Genomic DNA, 21,198 nt, shown 5'->3' on the forward strand with positions numbered 1-21,198 from the left:
AGCGCGAACCGATTTATTAGAATTACACGAACGGTACACGAAACCCGCGAGCGGAGGACCTGCATTCACCGATGATTTATGCAGCAGCTCGGTCGGCGCCGGAATCCGCGAGGAATTAAGGTCGCGTCGCGAGCCACCGATCCTTTTCCCGGGCCTCGTCTTTAGCCCGTTACCGGCCATGAAAGTAAACCCGCGAGTGACTAAGGGACATTCCGTGCGAACTCGGACAGATTTCGGAGGAAGTTTTCGTAGATTGCTGAAATTTGAATATGTTGTAGTCCTTAGTGATATTTAAACGCACCTCAAAGGATTTTTCGAAATTTTGAAAAATGTCGATTTTACAGCTGTTTGAAGTCAAGTGCTAACTTTTTTTCAATACATTATAGCTATGGAAGTAGTAAACGGATGGAGATGAGCTTTACGGTGCTTATAGAAAAAACATTGAAGTTTTAGGAAAATTTATTTCAGTTTAAAAAAAAGTTAGCACTTAATTTCAAACAGCTGTAAAATCGACATTTTTCAAAATTTCGAAAAATCCTTTGAGGTACATTTAAATACCACTAAAGACTACGACATATTCAAATTTCAGCAATCCACGAAAACTTACTCCGAAATCTGTCCGAGTTCGCATGGAATGTCTCTAATAAAGCGACACCTGCGCACACCCAGCAGCCGTAAAAACGTTTCCAAGACGCGAAACGGCCGTGCGGTGTCTGCGACGAATTTTATCGCGAACCATAAACTGCCCTCTTATCGCGGAGTGGCTCGAAAGGCGGAGACGTCTCGACGAGGCGCGTCCGTTGCCTTTTAAAAACGGAAGAAATTTCGTGCCAGGGGGAATATTGCCGGGGTGTAGTACGCGAGGAAGTCGAATACTTCGGGAGGAAACTTTTTCCCACCCCCGTCCGATGGAATCACGTAAGACAGTCGGGTGAGTAATTGCACCCAGCCAGTTCGATCGATCAGGGTGGGAAGTGTACGTGCGCGCTTGATTACAACGAGCCTCCGAGCCGATCGGTCGGAAGAGAATGATAGAAGACCGGTGATGGGGGTGGAACGTCCAGCGGGGAGAGAAGATATCCTAGACAGGGGGAGGAATGGCGGTCATGTGGCAGGGAGACCATGAGAGTGGAGGGTGTGGACGTGGAAGAGACGACAGGAGATTCCTAAAAGGAGGTATTCAACTTTAGGGGAGTGCTCTACGAAAAATTGCGGAGTTACCAGTTTTTAGGTAACTTTTTAATAACAAAGATTGTTCGAAACTTTCAAAGTTTCACAGAATGCTCGATATACCACTCCCTCGATATACACCCCCTACTGGGCTAGCTAATTTCTTTGTATCGGAGACAAAGTTTGTGTCCCTGGAGGTCCACACGAAGACCTGGGGGATGAAGTAGCGAGGGTGTGCAAATGGTATTGCGATGGATGGTCGTTCATAGTGGCCTTGAGGCACTGATTTCGGTTCCAACTGTAGAAGTACAAAGACTATACAGCACCCAACGCTGGGGTGTGAATGCTACATCGTGTCAGTGACACCCTTCGCATCGAACCCCTTAAACACTACAAAATCGATGAACAAAAGGAGAGTCGAGAGGCTGAACCACGAAGGAAGAAAGTGAAAGCCACGTGGAATTACACGACGTAATGGCGTGACCGCTGAAGAATCTTGAAAAATAATAACGTGTCAAGGGCCAGATTGGCAGAGGAGCAGACGACAATGCTCCACTTTGAAACAGAGCCAGGCACGCGGTTCGGGGAATTGAAAAGCGAGAGAGGCACCGGCGAGTGTCCGAGCAGGAGTGCACGAAGAAATGGCGAGGGGGGGAGGGATGAAATACGAAATGACAGAGTTATGAAGTGAATGCAGAAAATGGAACGAACGTAGACAGGGGTGAGCAGGAAAGGAAGGAATGCTGTTGACGAGGAAGGAGATTCAGTAGCGAGGCTGGGATGATTGCGCCAGTCCATTAGCGGCGCGGCTCCGACGAATTGCGCTGCATTAACGAGGGACCTGCTTCTCGAGAAGCAGCCGGGGCACGGTGATTGGCTGAAGGGAAGCCGAAGATCGATGTCTTCGGGTTTCCGGGGAAAGTTCTTCGGCGTCTGTCGCCTCTTACGCAATGAAATATCCCCGCGAACGAGAAAGAGAGGATACATCGACGGAGACCCGCAATTTCTATTTCCACGGACGGTCTCGAAATGAGAACCGACCGTCTCTAAGTCGAGCTTTCTGGCGTGGATCGAGAGGCAGGATCCTTTCAATCGCGTCAGCCGCCGTCTCTCTGGGGAGCCAATCAGGGGGAGGAAGATCACCGCAACTTCCCTTCCCTGAGCGAGTACAGGTTGTTTCAAAGAAGCTCTGGAATCTTGAAGCACGAGTTCTACGCGCGTCGGATTAGCACAGGACGTAGCTTATATTTTGAACTTATTCTCCTGATTATTCCTACACAGAACTCGTGCCTAATAATTGCGACCAATGTTCTTGAAGCACTCTGTACGGAGGCACGACAAGAGCACTTTTCCATCGATCTTTTCTAAGCGAACGAAGAGGATTCGTGTGCCTGAAACTGAGACCCCTCGTTTCCAGCTACTTTCGTGTTCTTTTGAAACGAGCAATTTTTAAACGATCGATAACGCTGCTCTTTATCTACCGCTGCCCCTTCGAGCCTCCAGCGAGTATTCCCGTCGGAAGGAACACCTGGTTTCCGGTACTGGCTTTCTTAACGATCGGTTACATCGAACGCGCGCTTGGCACGGCTTAGCTTTATGACAGGCCGCTTGATGTATGGGGGTCGGCGGAGGGTAGGGGTGGCTCGAGCAGGGAGAAAAGTTTAATTTAGGTAGCCCGCGTTGTTGCCTACGAACTCGTGGCCCCCGCGCACATCCACGTCCTCGTTGCCCCCGGCACACCGACGCTGGGGCAAGTTTTTACGAGCTCCTCGTGAAGCTCGCGCCGCCGACGGGGGTGGAAATGGGGAGGAGAGCGTGGCGGGCACCGCGACGGTGACAAATAACTTTTGTCCTTTTGCTCGTCTGCTAGACCTGCGTCGGCTGAACCCACCGACATGAACGTAAATTCTATATCCAGAGCGCAGCATGTGCTCTGTCGTCACGTTTTTAATTAACACCCCCGCACGAGGTATCATTATCCGCTGTACCTGCGGATCCAAGAAGAAACGTCCCCCGCTAAGACAACCTGCAACTTCCCCGAGGACTGGCGGAGCCTGTCGATCACGATCAGTCGTGGAGGAACCCATCTCTTTCTACAAATTGAAAAACCCTGTCGCGTGTGACGCGTGACACGCGCGCGTTAAGCCGCGGACACGGCCGTCTAAGGCACATTAGGGAAAAACTAAGGGGCTTTCGATCGACTTTGGACAGCGCGGATGGCATAAGGGCTGGGAGGGGGCTGTTTGGCCGATCGGAAGAGCCCCCGAAGAAGCTAAGGGTGGTCTGGTCGGTGACGACGTCAGCGGGGGTGGCGGCGGTTGAGTGTGGCGAGGGTGGGTGCCGGGGGCAAGTGAGGGCAGATCAATGCGGACATGTGCGGGAAATTGCACAGGGATCGATCCCAGGACCCTCGGGGGGAAACGCGGCCTCTCTCTCCCTTTCTTTCTCTCTTTCCCTTTGCTCACTCTCCTCTGTTCTCTCACCTCAACCCCTCTCGCTGCCCCCCCCCCCTATCCGTCTCTCTCGTCTTCTCACTCGTCCCTCCTCCAACCCCCGTGAAATGTCCGATGGCTTTTGCGCGTCGCAGAGGCTCGCTTTTACTCGCGTCTTTTAGGGGACATTTGTTGCGTCGCTGTGGGAAATCCTCGGTGGAACCTTTCAATCAAACAGATTTCCACCGCGGCACGCGAATATCGGTAATTTAATAGCCCGGTGAATCACCTTGATTAAGAACGGCGCACAGTGGGGAAATTTTGCGATTTTATGGCCAAAACCACAAAAATAAATATTTGATTTACACAAAATAAATGCACGTGTCAATTGAAGAACTAATATGAGCATCAAATGCCTCCAATTTTACTGCTAAATGTTTTAATACAAAGATCGTGTAGACTCTGAAATATGTATATTATATTTATGCGAGGTTAGACCGATCGCAAAGAATTAATCCAGATTTTCAAGTTACTTCGAACATTTATATTGTGTTATCCAAAGTTCCGAAAATAATTTGAAAGGATGGATTCAATTCCTGATGGTGCGTAAGATATATCTTTTTGTCCTCAAAATAATTGTTTCGGTTTTTAATAAGCAATTTATACAATTTTTAAAGCAGTGTTTTAGAAATAACCTTTTCATATAAGAAAATGGATATAGTTCTTCAATCGCCATTTGTATTAAATTTGTAAAATTCAAAATTTTCATTTCTGTAGTTTTGGCCATAAAATCGGAAAATTTGCCCACTGTGCGGCGCACACTTTTGCACAGAAAGCCGAATACGCCGGCCATGGGTGAGACAGAGAAGGCACTGCGAACGAGAGGATGGCACACTGAATGAAGGGATGCTGTATGTGCATAAAATATGCCCATCCAAACGGCGGTGTGTAGAAAATCGATGGGCAGAATCGCAGCCGGTCGCATGGAATGCAGAAAGTGAAAGCCAGGAGGAATTGCAGCGGAATCGATAGAAAGGGCGAACATTGAACACCAAAAAGAGAAGAAAATATTAAAGTGGAGGATGATTCTGTTTACTCGTCGCTGGGTCATCCTAACGCGAACGAAATCTTTTCCTTTCAAGGCGAAGATGATTTAAAAAATCATTTCCAGCGTGAAGCAAAGCGCAGAATGCAATAGCGCCGCTGCAGGCGCGTCAGGACGATTGGGAGTGAATTTCGTCGGCGTGTTGAAAAAAAACTGGGCAAATATCGGCCGCTCGGAAACGTCCAGTGGCTCGAAGAAGCCCTCCCACGAGGAATTCCAAGGAAAACGGGCATACTGCATTCACGGAAGAACTAGGGGGTTGGGTAGCAATGCGGGCAAGCGACGAGTAAGGGAAAAGGACGGTCCACCTTCCCTAAAATAGATGAGAAGCTGTTGCAGAGGAAAATGGAAGGACCGTGGATCCTCTCGGGTCCATGCAGCGTCGAGAATTCGTGACAATGCCCACGGCAAACATCTAACGGGGTCTTCATGAAAAATACAAGCGAAGGGCGAGGGAAAACCCCATGCCGAAAAAAAGGTCCAAGGGAAAACAGACCGCCGGGGACAAAGAGCACTTCGAGGCAAATATTCCGCCGGAATGAAATATCTATTCTCACCAATTCCCACCTCCGCCGCCCCTCCCACGGCCTATTTTAATTTGGGACCGCATTTTAATTTCAAATGCGTCCCATTCGACTGGGCACACGGTTCGAAAATTGCAGCCGCGCGAGGGTTTTAATAAAAGCGCCGTCCCCCCGATCCGCGTTTAATTCAGAAAACTACAACGGGAACGAGCATTTAGTGGCGGCAATAACGAAACTCTGTAATCCCTCGCGTCCCTCTCTCTAATCCCTCTGGCGAACGTGAGAACCGAAAATAACCCGTCGCACAGTGGGGAAATTTCGCGATTTTATGGCCAAAACCACGAAAATAAATTTTTGACATCGACAAAATAAATGCAAATGTCAATTGAAGAACTAATATGAGCATCAAATGCCACCAATTTTACTGTTAAATGTTTTAATACAATCCAGATTTTAAAGTTGCTTCAAACACTTATATTGTGTTATCCAAAGATCTGAAAATAATTTCAAGGCATGGATTCAATTCCTGATGGTGCGTGAGATATCTTTTTGTCCTCAAAATAGTTGTGTTTCGGTTTTTAATACGTAATTTATACAATTTTTAAAGTAGGGTTTTAGAAATAACCTTTTCATATAAGAATCAATTTTCATTACATAAAATAGTTATCAATCCCATAATATCCTGCAATGATTTTCATTCCTATTTTACGTTGGACTATTTTGATTCTATAAATGCAATTATTAATTGCTAATAGTTGCTAATCTTGTAATTATATGCATTTTTTTAAACACGATCCAGTGTGTCTTGTCTAACATACGATATAACTGTGACCGAGACTGGTTCACATGTTATACATTACAAACCTTTTTATTCTTTTTTAAACGACTTTATTCAGCTTCGATCCTCTGTTTGATTGTTTGTATTGTGTATGTTTGTTTGTCGTCAGAAGCGATAACCCTTCTGCTATGCTCTGCTGCACTGTAGTAGAGGCATGCTCGAACAAAGAAAAAAGTGTATAAATGTAAATAATAAAAAAAATCTTTATCGTTCGTAATTTTTGTAAGTGCTGTTTTTCGGATAATTTAGTTTCTCATATATTAGAACGTAAAAGTGCCGAATTTTATACATTAAAAATAACTTTTGAGGTTTTAACCACGAAAATCGATATAGTTCTTCAATCGACATTTGTATTAAATTTATCAAATTAAAAAGTTTCATTTCTGTAGTTTTGGCCATAAAATCGCAATTTCCCCACTGTGCGTCGCACCAAAACTCAGGCGCCTGGATAGGAAGGCTAAAAGCTTTCCAGTGGACAGCGCAACCTGGGATGGCTAGGGCGGGGAAAAAAAAACGATAGAAACCAGAGGAGGAGTTGGATAGAGAGAGAATAGCGAGGCACAGCTGAAACCTCGAAGCAACTTGTCCATTTCCTGATACCGGCCACTCGCTGGAATTCAATCAAAGTTGCAAAGCTTTCGGCCGAGGAACTCGCCGCTGTTCCTCGCCGAGTGCTACCCCCGAGCTTACCGCTAAGTAAACAACGAGCCCCGGGGATGGAGGACCGCGGAGAGACTCGCGGCACGATAACAACGACGAAGAAAACGCGAGCGGACGTTTCCTGGTACTTGTTTGTACTCTGGACAGGAATTGGGTGGATGAGGTGGTGGCTGGAACAGTTTGCAGAGAGAAAATTACTGGCAAGAAGGAAGAAACTGACGCGACTGGGGAAGGGGGTGGTAGGAACGGTGTGCGCCACGGAAAATCAATGTGGTCAGAGCAGATATAGGGAGAACGGAGGCGATGGGAAGAGAGACAGATAGGACCTGAAGACCAGGGGGGATCCTTTATGTCGGGTCACGTCTTTAATATACCTCGCGTGGGCGGCGGTGGCTGCGGCGGCTTAATCAATCTTGCTGGTAAAATGTGCTGCTGCACCACCCCCGCCCCTGGTCCCCGGTGCAACCGTGAAACCCAATCTCGCTCTATCGTGGCCCGACGTTCGACGCGGAACAATCGATACGCTCGAGGCGAGACGAGCATTCACGGATGCCTGTGCACGGATGATACGCCAGGGGGAGCGGAGCCTCCGAGACGTGTTCGCGGCAGTGTCTCGCCAAAGGGGGATGAAAAACGTCGATGGTAATGTAATTTAATTAAGGCGGTCCCGCGCGGAGGATTGAGTTTCTTTAATTAACTTGGAGGACGATCGGAAAGGGATGCTGCGCCGCCGTGTGCTTTGGTTTTGTTATGAAACCGCCTCGCGGGACCAACTTCGCCCTGCGCCTGTCGTTTCGTTTCGCGGGATCGATGGAACGGGAATAAAACGAACGTCCGTGAGAGCAATATGGAGCGAGCGCGGGCGGAATACCGAGTCTTGGGCCATGCGACACGTGGGGGAGCTCCAGGCGCGCTCGATTCGTCATTTTCCCCGATGCTGCGCGCCAAACTTTCGTAATTTCGTGGCCGCGAGACGGGGTCGTTGTCTGCGGCGGATAACTCGTAAAAGATGTAACTTGGCGGGCGTTGGACGTTTGTAACTCGTCGTTCCCTTCTTGTCATTGCTTCTCGCGGTGATGTTCGGTCGAGTGGTTCTGAGACAGTAGCAGCTGTCGCGGGATAATTGATCCCGCTAGGCGATGTTTTATGAAACAATACGTCGGAAGTGTGGAGGACAGTTTTCTCATACGAAGCTGGGGGGCTTCGAGAAAATAGAACGCGTGTGGAGTGTATACGTGCTACGTTCGCGTTCAGGATCGATTTCGCCGAAGAGGGAGGCTCGTGCTAACAAATGACACTGTATGTTTTCGATACATCTTTTCACGTAGAATAACCTCCCTTCGGTTTACATATTCCTCCGCCCACATTTTCCTATGAAAATATCGCCGGGAGACAGAAATAGACAGCTCTGCGCAGCAGTCGAACAATTTAACGTCGGGGACGGGAGACTAATGCGATGGATTCCAAAAGGGAATTGCAATTGTCATTTGTCCGAACGACGCAATATACGATGAACCGACCTTCGGCTCGGCCAACCCTCCGTTTCCCTCGCGCACAGCCAACACGTGGCTTCGGCGAGGGTAAGGACCAGGGATAAGGGGATTCCAAGACATTAAGGAGGCAGGAAACCAAAAAGATAGTGGATTCGGGGACGAGGTGGAGGACGAGAGGAAAAAATCGCGGAGACAAAAAGTACGAATCGAAGGGCGAGGTAGGAAAAACATTTGAACTCGACGCTGTGCGTTCGTCCCGTTGGTCTGCTTATCGCGCAAAATCCCATTTTTATTCCACCACTAGCCCGCCCCATGACCCAGCAGCCATCTTTCTCTCGGGCAGCCCTAAACCTCCAATGTATCTGATCGTCGCCACCGAAGTGAGCCACAATATCCCATCTCATTTCCTGTTCCTCTTTCTCTTTGCCTCTATTACTTCACGAGGCAGGTCCCATTTTCTGCGGACAATCGACTGTGATCTTCGATATCTTCAAATATTTGATAGAGAAGAGTGGACTAGCGAGCTTGAAGAATGAGAACGGAAAGAGGATGATACAGAAGAAATACAGGACCCAAGAAGTTATTTCCAGAGAAGTTTCCCAGAGTTATATTTCACGTATAAGCTGAGAAGTACCAAAGATGCTTGGCCCTCCGCGAAGAAACGCTCGAGCAATCGTGAGTACCCTCCCTTAGGATTCTTCAAGAATCTCCCCAAGTTCGCCCCCATATATGTCGAAGGATATCGCGCACGCGGCGGAACTCTGGCCAAAGACACACGCCCTTATCGAGGGAACTCGTCAGGCTGATAAGAATCCAGCCAGAACCGAAACGAATGGCGCGGCTATCCCGATCGAATCCGAGTGATAGATGACCCTAATCTGCAGGGAGGACTGAATCGAGAGTCGATTTCGACGCTGGGATTGCGAGTCTGATGACGGGCGATAAAGTCACGTGCAATAAAAGAGGGTCGGGTATAATTCCGTTTCGGCGATTAAAATTTAGAATTCTCGGGGTTAAGTGTAACTGGAAACTGGTCCCCGTTGCCTGCCAAGAAACTTCCCGGAGAAACCATTCCTGTTCTATGAGCATGTCCCGAAACTATGAAGTTTCATCTTGGAACTTCGTTTCCATCTTTGAACAGCGCTTCCAGAGAAACGCCCCCGCCACGGACCGCTGGTCCGGAAACCTAGCAATTTTCTCGGGCTCCAGCGTCGCCGAGAAAGAACGCGACAGCCCGCGGGCAGAAGTTCTGGAAAACTTTCGAGACTTCCCCTCGAACGGCTCTCCTGTGCCTAAAATCTCGAGCACACTTGCTTCCTGCGATCCTACACGTCCCCCGAATCTAATTCCTGCAGCCTCGTCTAATATTCTCGCTCCCCCCTCACCCCCAAAAAAAGAACTTCAACAAGCAATTCCAAAAATAATGGTCCCTCCAGCGAGCTAAAAGGCGGTGCTCAAGTAGTCGTGGCTAACGCCAAGAAAGATGAGTCATGAGATGATTACGGACGATTACGATTAAGTGACTGCCTCACTAGAGCCTCGCCCTTTTTCCCAAGAAAATGTGGTCGCGTTTTTAGGTCACTCTGCTACTTTGAAAAGCCAAGGAAAGTGAACCTGTTTCATCATTCTCGGACGGAAAGCCGAGTGTTTCTCGCGAGTGCTTTTAGCGCCAGACCCCTAGCTTTCAGGCGAGGGCGGGGGAGGGATGACGGGGTTTCACGCGGATGCCACGGGGCGAGGAGAACACGAGCCAACCACGAGCGGTTGAATGGCAGGGATTGCTTGGCTGAAGGTAAAAACGAAGAAGGCAGAAGGAACGGTGGAGCAAAAACGTTGGGGGTGTGGGCGACTGGAGAAGGGTTAGGCGTCCGGGGGGGGGGGCTGGAGGGTGGCGGGAACAAATGCGAGTCTCCACCTCCATTTACGTCGGAAGTACGAGCGTCAGGGTTGGGTAGCACGGAAGACAGGAGATGGAAGAGATTCGTGGAAATACCGTGGAATTGGATAAGCCGGCAGGGTTTGTTTTGCCAGGGGTTCGCAATGAGGGTGATAGGCCCGATCGTGAGCTAGCACATCGCGTGGTCGATGCTCGTAGGAGCGAGTATCGCGTGTCTCGGGCAACTTTCTGCTCTTCACCCTCGAAAGACGGCGATATCTGTCGATTCAAGGCAGACACTCTCCCCCGACCATTAACGACGGATGGTTCGACATATGGATGTATGGAAACTAATTCTTCGAGCTACGTAGGATGTATTTTAGATGAGAATGCTCTCGGTAATTTGAACGATAAATTGCGAAGGCTTATTGTCACTGTAAGACTGGAGGAGGGATGAAGAAATCGGTTGTTGGATTTTAGGGATGAAGGCTGCAACCCTCGTGCGGTATGATCTAATCGTGACGTTTATCGGCGATGGTTTATTTCATACCCAGTCTTGAAAATCATATTTTATTCTACTATCACTTCCCACTGACATCCGCAGTTGACTGAATCAGTCCTCAAGCAGAATGCAGTAGTTTATTGCTTTGGAGAGAAACCTTGATAGGGTCTTATTGGTACTATTATTGCCATTATCTTATGCTATCATTAATAAAGTCTACTCTCCCTCTGTATATATAGAAATCGCCACCCTCATCTGCATCACTTCCAACCCCTCCATCTCTACTATATCAAACATACTTTCCGCAGCACCAGGAGTGCAGAGAAATGGCACAAAAATACCTATAATAGTACTAAAGATGTGAACGAACATCCGAGCACCGATGGGTTAAGCGATACACATAAGTGGCAGCTCACGTCCCACAATAAGATGGCAGAGAACTATCGTTCGCGAGGGGGGTGGTTGCACGCCCTCGTCAAACTTCATCCACGAGACGAGTCGAATGGTACGGAGTACGTGGAGAACGCACGAAACGAGGGTGAGGAGGCCGAGGGTGGAAGAGTAAGGTGAAGTTAGAGAGGAAGGAGCGGGAGGCACTAGGTGCTGTTTGTTGAATCCTCGAGATCAATACAACCCGCTCTATCTCTTTCTGCCTCGTAATTCCGTGAGCCTAAATGTGCGCGGGCACTCGTCGCGTACGTGTGTACGTTGCGTTCCCGCACACGTTGCACGGGAATGTGAACGCGTCAAGACGGAAAGGCGACGGAGCAAATGGGACACGCTGCATTTCTAGCCTACCCCCGTTTCAAGCCACCGCGTCAATACTTTAAAAGCAGCCCGGGGAGGGCACGTTCCAAGTCAAACATTGTCTGAAATAAAATCGCGCCCCAAATCGGAGATTCAGCTCGGTCCGCGCACGGTCGAAAATAATTCCACCCCCGTTCTGGTGTGCATCGACGAATTTCGACCCCGTACCAATTGCGCCCCGCTTCGCTCTCTCCGCGAGACTTCTGCCCAAGGTGGAAGGAATTACCGTGAAAGAGGAATCGGATTGAAATTTACCTCCATTAGTACTCGAGCTCATTCTTCGTGATCCTCTATTCATCGGCCTCCGCCGAAAAAAGGAATGGTACAAAAGGGGTGAATAACGGCCTTATCGTCGTCCCTCCTGTGAATGACTTTCTTTCGATGGAACGAGGCCGACGCATCCTTCTTTCACCGATTGTGCCATTTATACCGATAAGAATTCCGCGAGGAGAATTTCAAGGAGAATCTCAAGAATGCCCCTCTCTAGTCCAATCGGGGAGGCTTACTTATCGCAGCCCCGAAGGATTGGCTGCGCACTGCGGTACAATACGTAAATGGGTCGGCCAATCCTCGTGTATCAGCACCCTCTTTCGCCTCCTCTTGCCTATCGCCACCTCCACCCTTTAATCCTAACTATCCGGCGAAAAGAAACGGTAAAATGATATCTGCCGAACGTTTAGGCGGGACACGCGAACGCTGCCTATAACTCCCCTATACAATTTTACATCCTATGTACATTGAACCGCCGCGAAGATTATTGCGAGGTCTCGTTCGCTCTTTGCTGTCGACCAGGTGCAGCTATTTCTCGGGTCTGGACAGGGTCGAGCGTGAACGCAGATTCAACGCCAGCATCCACTTTAATCGAACCCGTTGGTCACCCCTGATCGTTCTCGAGGGAGAGCACGATCCTTTGATCGAACAACGACACACAGGGCGCGCGTTCCAGTCACTGTTTCTCCTCGGACCATCGGTCCGGCGCCGAGTATTGCTGCTGCGACTGCTGGCCGGCGGAAAGTTGCGACGGCACCGGTTGCCTCTGGCTGTGCGTGTGTATCTGATACAACGGGTAACTTTTCCGCTTCCTAATGCCGTGCATAGATAGCAGATGTATCTGGAGGTATTGCTTCGTTTTGAACTGCTTGCTGCACACGTGGCAGGACACGTACTCCGTCTGAACGGTGTGCACGTTCACGATGTGCTGCTTCAGGTTGGAATTGTTCGAGTAGATTTTCCCGCACTCCGGACACTTCGGCTTGCCGGTGAGATTCCCGGTGTCTGTTTGGTGGTGCGGCTGGGGGTGAAAGCGACGTTGCGGCCGCTGCTGGAGCAGCGCCATGCTCTCGATTTTCTCCTTCGCGCACGACTGCAGCATCAGGTTCAGCTCGCCTTTCGACGGGACCGTTTGCTGCTGCTGCAAGCTCTGCAGATTGTTCTGGAGCTTTTGGTGCATGATCGTGAGCTGCTCGGTATTGAGGCTGTTGAGGGAGTTCAAGGAGTTCAAGGCATTGAGGGCGTGTTGCTGCGACGGTTGGCTGGTGGCGTGTAGGTGGTGGTGATGATGATGCTGCTGGAGGAGAGACGAGAGATCCTGCCCTTTCGAGTTGTCAGCACCGCTCTGGTAGGTTCCGGACCCGGCGTGGTCGTTCGTCGTGGAGGACGTGCCCGGCAACCAACCGGAACTCGAGCTTGAACCGTCTCCTCCAGAGGGCTGCCATCGCCCTGGAACCACCAGCCAATGTCAGTCCTCAGCCAACCTCGTACGATCCCTTAAACACTAATCAATATTCTCTTCCTCCCACAGCCCTTCGTTTTTTTTTTTATTTTTTTTTTTTTATTTTCGTTTCGATCTCATCTGGGTTCTCTTTACCCCGAGCAAACGCTGTTCCCCTCCCCCGATTTGCGTGTCCTCCCCTGATTCTATCGTCGAATCGTCGACTGCTTTAGATTGTATTCGATTCTCATACGAAGGAGACACTTTTACATCGAGAGTTCGGGTAATTTTGCCTTCCACCCGTGTTTATGCCTGTAACACGTACTTCTATCCATCTTCAGTGCCATTTCCACGCACCTCCACCCTCTCGTCTTTCCACGAACAATTTTAAACGGTCGTTCGTGTTCGTGCCTCGTCGATTCGTTAGCCATAGCAAGGTTCGAAGGGCGGTTAAGAATTCGAGTAAAGAGTCAAGCTTTTTGCATGGCAACCCTAACAATGTTCTAGCGACTGCAGCCTTTTTCTCAGAAGGGAATCGATATTTTGGCGAACGAACCCGAAGAGCCGTCGGAGGCGCGGCTCCGCAATACGTTGCTCACCATGTTTCCCTTCGGGGGGTTGGGGGTTGGGGGGTGGGGGGTTATAGTCGGGCAAGGGGATGCAGGGTTGTGAGAGGTACGAGAGTTCCATGCATTCAACGCAACAACGAGAGACCAGAGTCTTGAGGGAACGACGGGAGGATACTAGTTCTGGGCTACGAAATCGTATAATAAACTGTGAAATTGAATCGTTGCTCTGATCACTTACCGTAGTTCGGATCCTGATTCGCCGCGTGGATCCCGGATGGCCCTGGTATCAGTCCTGCAATCATCATCAACAACCACGATCATCATATCTGCCTTATACAAGAGGCGAGTTTGCAAATGACTCTAAAGAAGTGGATGAATTTCGGATGAAAAGAGTGGACGAAAAATTCTGAAGAAGCCATTAAAGAATCCTAAATAGAAGCTGGGCCATTACCTGGTATCCCCAATAGCGCCGCAGGAAACGAGTTACGGTGGTGTTCCATAGAGTCATTCAAGAGGTCGCTCGGCTCGGTCTTCACGGAGTTCAAGATGCTGTCATTGTTCGACATGTCCTCCTCGTTGTCCGACATTGAATTCGAGTCCTCGCCAGTGGACTGCGCCTACGATCAACAATAACTCTTCCTCTTCCACCGAGACGCGACAAAGACTGCTGAATCAACGGTTCTTGGCCCTACCTGCACGTTATTTGTGGGTGTCGTGTGTATCGTGGGTCCTCCCTCCAGAGCCTGGCCCAACAGTGACTCCTGAAGGTCCGACTTCGGCTCCACGTGATTACCAAGGGGTGGGCTGTTGCTCCTGGGTCTCTTCTCCGGTGGTGGGCTCAGACCACTCTCGTTTAAGTCTCCTCTGCCGTTGTCCTGCCAGGGATTGCGCGGCGTCGCCTGTCGAGCGCAACATCATCGAATGATTCGTCCGTCGCGACGCGTGAACACCACAGCAGATCGCCCTTCGATTGGTTTAAAATACTTTGAAACAAACACTCACCGGTGCGCTACCGTTGTAACCGCCGGACGACGAAGGGGGTGGGATCTTGGCGGTGGCGGCACCACTGTTCACGTCAGCTAGGCCTCGGACCTGGAGCATCTGCGCCGTCTTGAGGAACGCGGCCAACTGCTCCTGACCCACGTGCACCTCGCCGTGGTACATGAAGCGCAGCAAGGACTCCATGTCCGACGACGCGACGTCCCTGAGGATCACGATCGGGTGCTGGCATGGGTTGGCCTGGAACGAGAAGAAGCGCAGGGACCGGTGATTCAGGGAAAACGTCAGACGGTCCACGGAGCAGGGTAAATTAATTGTAGATTGCGCTGTCCAGCGTTGATTATGATCGATGTCTACCGGACGAATCTCGTTCATGTAAATCAGTTAATCCTATTTATCAGGCAGCGCGGACCAGCGGGCCCCCGGTCCAATTGATTTACAACGACGATTTACAACCTGCGCACGTATAACGAGCGACATTTAATCCACGTCGTCGATATCTTTTGCCCCGCGTTTAACGACTCACGGGGGCGCGCTGGCTATCCCCCGGTTCCTTTCCTTTTTCACCGATGCCCTGACGAGCCTACAAATTGACTACTCGTATAACGGCCTGCCTATAAACGGGAACGATCATCTCTCCCGATGGAAGATGGAAATTTATATGGACGACGCTCTATACGCCGGGGCGCACTTACACGTTAGAGGCGTTCACCGCGATGTATGTCCCGGCAATATACGGAGTGCTGCCCGCCATTATCGGCGCCGATATTAATTATAATTAATGACCGCCGGCGTGCGGGGGGCTTCCATAACGCCATCACGGTTATTTCGAGGCGAGGCGAGAGTCGTCGTATAATACACGCAACGTTTCGTGAACTAGTCCGCGAGAGCACGCGTGGAACGCGCGAGGCGTGCACTGGGGGGCCCGGGATCTCAAGGAAAACCAAGTCGCTCATTCGTTCGATTATCGATACATTCCGAATCGGCGATACGGTAAAGCGCACTGGGAATGGTGCGCGGGAATATTTGTTATTGTCGACCGCTATCGGCTTACGGAGCACTTATAACCGTTCCAGGTTTTGTAATATCGACTGGCGTATTGACCGGTTGAAACTCGATGCCGTCGATCGACTCGAGCACCTTTTTTTCGCGCCGTGAAAGGAGTATTCGCCAGACCGGGCAACGCGATTCGGTCTGAAAATTGTATCGCGTGGACGTTCGGAGCGGTCTCAATGCGGGATGAGGAACATTCGCCCTGCCGAATTGAAGACAGTAGCATACCTGGAAACAACCGCAGGGCATCGCGAACGCAACGTAAAGGCAGCGTGGGTTTAGAGATTTTTACCGCCCCTAAGCTAACAAGCGTTTGCCGCCCCTTCCGCGAAATATCATCAACTATTTTAACCCTTAACTGGTATACTGTTTTTTCAAACGTAACTGTTATCTTGGGGTCGTGGCAGACCCCAAATAAAAAAGGACACAGAAATTTGTAAAGTCGACATTAGATCAACCTCTATGAATGCCTATTTTGTTCGTAGGTAATGTATAAAATAATAGATACGTAGAAAGTTAAACTATTATGATCAAATTAATTAGAAATTCAGTTTACAAACTTAGACAACCAAATATTTTGCAGTGAACCTTGCGTGCTTGGGGTCATGACTGACCCCAGGATACCAGTTAAGGGTTAATTTAGAAGAGTCGAGACAATTTTAAAATCAATTCACTAAATTATATAAAAGAAAAGTGAACCGTTTTTAAAGTTGTTTCGAGCCTCCGTGTGTCAACATTTTTCAATTCTCCCCGCCCAAAATTTGCCGCCCCTCAAATTTCGCTCCTAGGCTGCAGACTTACTCAGCGTCGAGCGACAGTGCTGCAATGAACGATACTTCGTATTCGTAATTACCAGACACTTTTCAATGATCCGCGACTAAAATAATATACATGATTCAAGAGCGCAGATACGCCAGTGTTAGTCACGAATAAGATTTCGTAAACACCAGCCTGTTAACAGTATCGCGCAGTGGCAATGCAGCACCGTCAACGATTAGCTGGTTCTATTTTAGCGTAATTATTCTTAGAAATTATTTCGTTGGTATTCCTCCCGGCACTGTCCCCGGGGTCCGGCGTAATCGTATGAAAACACACGCGCCGCGGAATTATGATAACCGTTGGATCGAAGCTGTTATTCTAGCGGCCACCTCAATGGGGATTACGATACAAGCGGCGGCGTAAACATTGCAGCAGAAAGCGAGCCGGCATTAGTCGTCGCAGCGACTTCATTCGGTCGCGAAATGGGTGGGCTTCGATCGGCGCGGCTCAGCGCTGCTCGGTGCAATTGGAAATAATCACTGCCCTGGAAGTGTCCGCGGCGGAAATTCCGGCGAGGGTTGGAGGGTGCGGAAAGAAGCGAGAAGAGGAAAGGGAACAGAGAGAACTCCGTCGTGGACTCCTTTATCGCATTAACCAATTTAATTAACAACTTTCAGACGGACTCCCTTCCCCGCTAATTAGACCTAACACGATTAAAACGGGTCAATAATTAATTGTATGGACGCCGGGGCGTCGCAGACGACTGGGAGAATGGCCGTCGGCTCCGCGACCGATTCATCGGGTGAACGATATCCTTCTTCGTTTCGTTCTCGTTGCTCCCCCCAGCGGCGCTCGCCGTTTCACTCGGAGGTGCGTGTCGACGACGTAATTTAGAAATTGAATCGAAGGTAATTAGACACGTCGATGCCGGGACACGTAATAATACTCGCGCAACGTGCCGCCACGAACCGGGAATTATATTTCGCGCACGCATTCCGTCGACAAGGGAAAACTACGTTTCTGCCGTGTTGACTGGCGATTCCGAGCGAATAATTGACATTATGCCGCGGTATTTTTGCACGTTCCTCTCTTCTTGGAACTCGCATCAAAGCGGCAGCCAGCGATTACAGCAGATTATACGATACTCTTTTTGCTCGGAAGAGTTTTTGGAACGGATAATGGTGGTTTAAAAGTCACAAGTATTTGCAACTTCAAAGGGGAGTAAAGTAGAAAAGAAGTTGCAGCGAAGCCAGGCAGGAATAGTTGCCTCTTTTCCACGGATATCTTCCTACTGTTTTCCTTGCATTAAGAGCACCCTGTGCTCAGACTCGAGCTAATTAGCAATCGATTATTCTAAAAAACATCCGACGATTTCAACGCAATATTCCACAATTCCGCTGCGGCGCGCTTTCCAATAAAAGCGCCTGGAGAGTCTTCTCAGACTCGTTTCGAGACCGTTTAGCGGATAAAACGTCGGAGGTAATTGGTTATTTCAGCCGACATTCCGATCTAAGTTTTATTCCCCGGTGCTCGCCTTCATTGTCCCCATACGTTTCTGCACCCCTTTATTTCCATTAATCAATTATCGAGTCGGCTCGATCACGAGCAGGGCGGCGCAAGAACCAGCCGATCCCTCGGCCGGCTCTTTAATCGATCGAACGATCTTCCTGCATTACTTACGGTTTTTAGAAAGCGGACGCTCTGGATTCCACCGTGATCGGTTACAGGTGGCTAGGAAATTATGGCCGTAGCGGTTGTTACCTAGTGATACACGGGAGGTAGTGCGCCGGTTCGAAGAAAATTTCTTTCGCCGCGCGAGCGTGACTACAAAAGCGTCGTAATAAAGCGGGCGAGAGGTTTCCCACGTTTCGCGGTTCTATCTGGCATCGCTGAACGCGAATCCCTGGCGGACACGACGGCGGATGCGAATCGTCGCGGAAAAATCAGAGGAATTACTGCTTCAACGCGGAGAATGTATCGTTGGTATACTAACAGGGTTCGACAATGATGTTAAGGGACTCTGAGTTTTAGGAAAATCATATTTCTTTCCCACATTTATTTTCCCATAAACCGGGCAATGGGGGAAGCAAAATTAGATTTGTTTGCCTTGCTAAATTAGATTTGCTTTTTGTGTCGCTTGAGTCTTTCCGGAATCAATTACTGTGCTGTTTGTCCGTACAACTGTCACCTGAGTAGATGTGATATGTGTTGAAGCTACCAGACTGTGTTATTTCTCCTTCAATTAATTGTTATATTATGTTTCTGTTTTCTAAAGGATTTCCCGTTGATGATAATAATAATAATAATAATAATAATAATAATAATAATAATAATAATAATATTTCAAATTAGTAAGACGTCACACGTAGAAACTCACGAGGGAGGATGCCCAACTCAAAAATTCAAAAAATTATAAAACTTCGGGGATATGTACAGGATATATAGATATGTATCACGCAATTTTTTTTTTGCTGCCTAAATTCACTCTGGGGAGGTAAAAATGGCCCCTGAAAGTCCGTCTATTCTCCGATTTTGTGTCATAACTCGCGAACTATAAGAACTGTAAGTTACCCAATAATAGTCCTAATTAAAATAAGTAACTTCTGCCTTAAAACTTTTATTCTATCCCTTACAGTCCGCGAGTTATAACACCAAATCAGAAAACAGCTGTATTTTCAGGGACCATTTTCCCCTCCTCAGAGAGAATTTGGGCAGCAAAAAGAAATTGCGTAATACACACCTATATATCTCTATTCAAATCCCCAAAGCTTCATAATTTTTGGAATTTCCAGGTTGGGGATCTTCCCTTAGTCTTGTCCATGTACATTCTCGTGGGTGTTCTAATTCGTTTCACGATCCTCAGCAATGCGCAACTGAAATGAATTGCAGATTGCAACCCTCGCGATCGAAGGAAATGATTCACAGATGGAATTCTAGCTCACGCTGAGTTCACCACGCTAACGATGATTCTCGGACCCCTGAGCGATTTCAGGTGACTCCAGACCCCTCGCTCGGAGGGCGAAGGGTTCCGGGAAAAGGAGAGGAAAAAAAAGTTCGTAATCGCGCGTCGTGGGTGTATCGTGATCGCATGTAGGCGAAGCACCCCAACTAAAGCGTAAGTAGAAAAGTAGATACGATTGCATGGTTTCTGATCCGGTTATGCAGTGAACGCGCAGCCGTCATGGCTTCGCGAAACATATCCGCTCGCCGAGGCACACACGCAGCCCCGCCGGCTGCGAGCGAATCACACGGACAAGTGGTTCACGCGTGCACACACGCGACCCCCTTATCTGCTTATCTGGATAGTTGATGTTTTACTGACGCATGTTTTAAGCTTTCCTCGCATTAAGCAGTCAAATCGCGAGATAACAGGCGGGGGAGTGAGTATCGATCAAACAACTGGCCGCACGTAGACCGCCCGTTTTCTTTCCACGCCTGGAGCCGACCCCACACACCACCGTCGGCCTCCCCCCTTGGAAGCACAATGGGTAAATAGACACTGGGGAATACGCTCGCGATAGCGATAACGATAATGACGCCTGATGCTGGAATCGATTGATTCCGTCGCGCATGTGGAAGCTCCTGGGCGGGTTGAAATGCCTGCGCGGCAGATGGCCGAAGGAAACCCCCGTCCCGGATTTATTAAACACTGAAAAATCATTATAAACGATGCAACCACAGCGTCATCTTTAATATCCTGATCACCGCTACAGTTGCTTGGCCCCAAACAAAATACATAGATGAAAATTATAACCCCCTTGCAGCTCGGAAGAACATTCAACCCGTGCAGTTTGACGGAGCTGGTGGAACAGCGAGGAGCTCAGAAAATCGTGCGGGATCTTATAAAAGAAAAATACGCGAATGCATCGAGTGGCTCTGTCAACACGTGACGCTGTGTCGGCGACAATGGCGGGAACGAGAAATATACCTACGCCTGCCGCGTTTCACCGGCTCCCTCTCCTTCTTCTGCGTCGCTTTTCCAGGCGCGGGCTGTGCAGGAATGCGCGCACGTACAACTACGCACTTCCGTTGATAAAAATACACAGGAGGTATAATGTGTCTCTCGGTACACGCGCGACCATCGTCATTTCGCCTGGCTCGTACGCGGTTGCTCGCGCGAACGGACGGATGGGGAGCAAACGGAAAAGAACGGGAAGAAAAAGAGAGGCGAGAGAGGGAGAGAGAGAGAGAGAGAGAGAGAGAAAAAGAGAGAGAGAGAGAGAAAGAGAAAGAGAGAAAAAGAGAGAGAGAGAAAGAGAGAGAAAGAGAGAAAGAGAGAGAGAGAGAGAGAGAGAGAGAGAGAGAGAGAGAGAGAGAGAGAGAGAGAGAGAGAGAGGAGAAACGCGGCGGGGGAAGAAAAAAGGTGAAAAAGAGAAAGACGAACGGACGGGTACGTCGAAAGAGGACGGAGACGCGTTTATACGCACACGCAGCACAATAATATACCGGGCGATAATTTGCTGGCCGCATGTGCAACTGCGACGGACTCCCGCCGGCTGGCTTGGCCGCGCCGTGCGACATTAAGCGTAATGCGAGTGCACCGTGTGCATAGACGCCGCATTAACGAAAAACGAGAATGCACGAAGGCTTATTAGAGGCGCTTGGAGAAAGAGAGAGGGACAAATGCGACTCGGATGCCGCAGGGAAATTAAATACGCGCGTGAACCGGCCGCGAACGAAGGAATGGGACACGATGAGCA

The 21,198-nt window shown here is 49.2% G+C and overlaps 1 protein-coding gene across 6 annotated transcripts in view; it reads right to left on the minus strand.

The window, feature by feature from the left end:
* LOC143374789 (protein abrupt) overlaps positions 1 to 21,198 on the minus strand; it is a 57,063-nt gene that overhangs the window by 19,081 nt on the left and 16,784 nt on the right. For 5 of the 6 annotated variants that reach the window (XM_076823231.1, XM_076823233.1, XM_076823236.1 and 2 more), the window contains exons 2-5: positions 14,690 to 14,926; positions 14,380 to 14,586; positions 14,139 to 14,304; positions 13,926 to 13,979 (exon numbers count right to left, since the gene is read on the minus strand). In XM_076823231.1, coding sequence (XP_076679346.1) covers positions 13,926 to 13,979; positions 14,139 to 14,304; positions 14,380 to 14,586; positions 14,690 to 14,926 — 664 coding nt within the window. Of the gene's footprint in view, positions 1 to 11,683; positions 13,127 to 13,925; positions 13,980 to 14,138; positions 14,305 to 14,379; positions 14,587 to 14,689; positions 14,927 to 21,198 lie in introns of those variants that run through there. The other variant, XM_076823232.1, reaches the window with a different exon arrangement.

The sequence above is a fragment of the Andrena cerasifolii genome, chromosome 11 (assembly GCF_050908995.1).
Source record: "Andrena cerasifolii isolate SP2316 chromosome 11, iyAndCera1_principal, whole genome shotgun sequence".
Classification (NCBI taxonomy): Eukaryota; Metazoa; Arthropoda; class Insecta; order Hymenoptera; family Andrenidae; genus Andrena; species Andrena cerasifolii.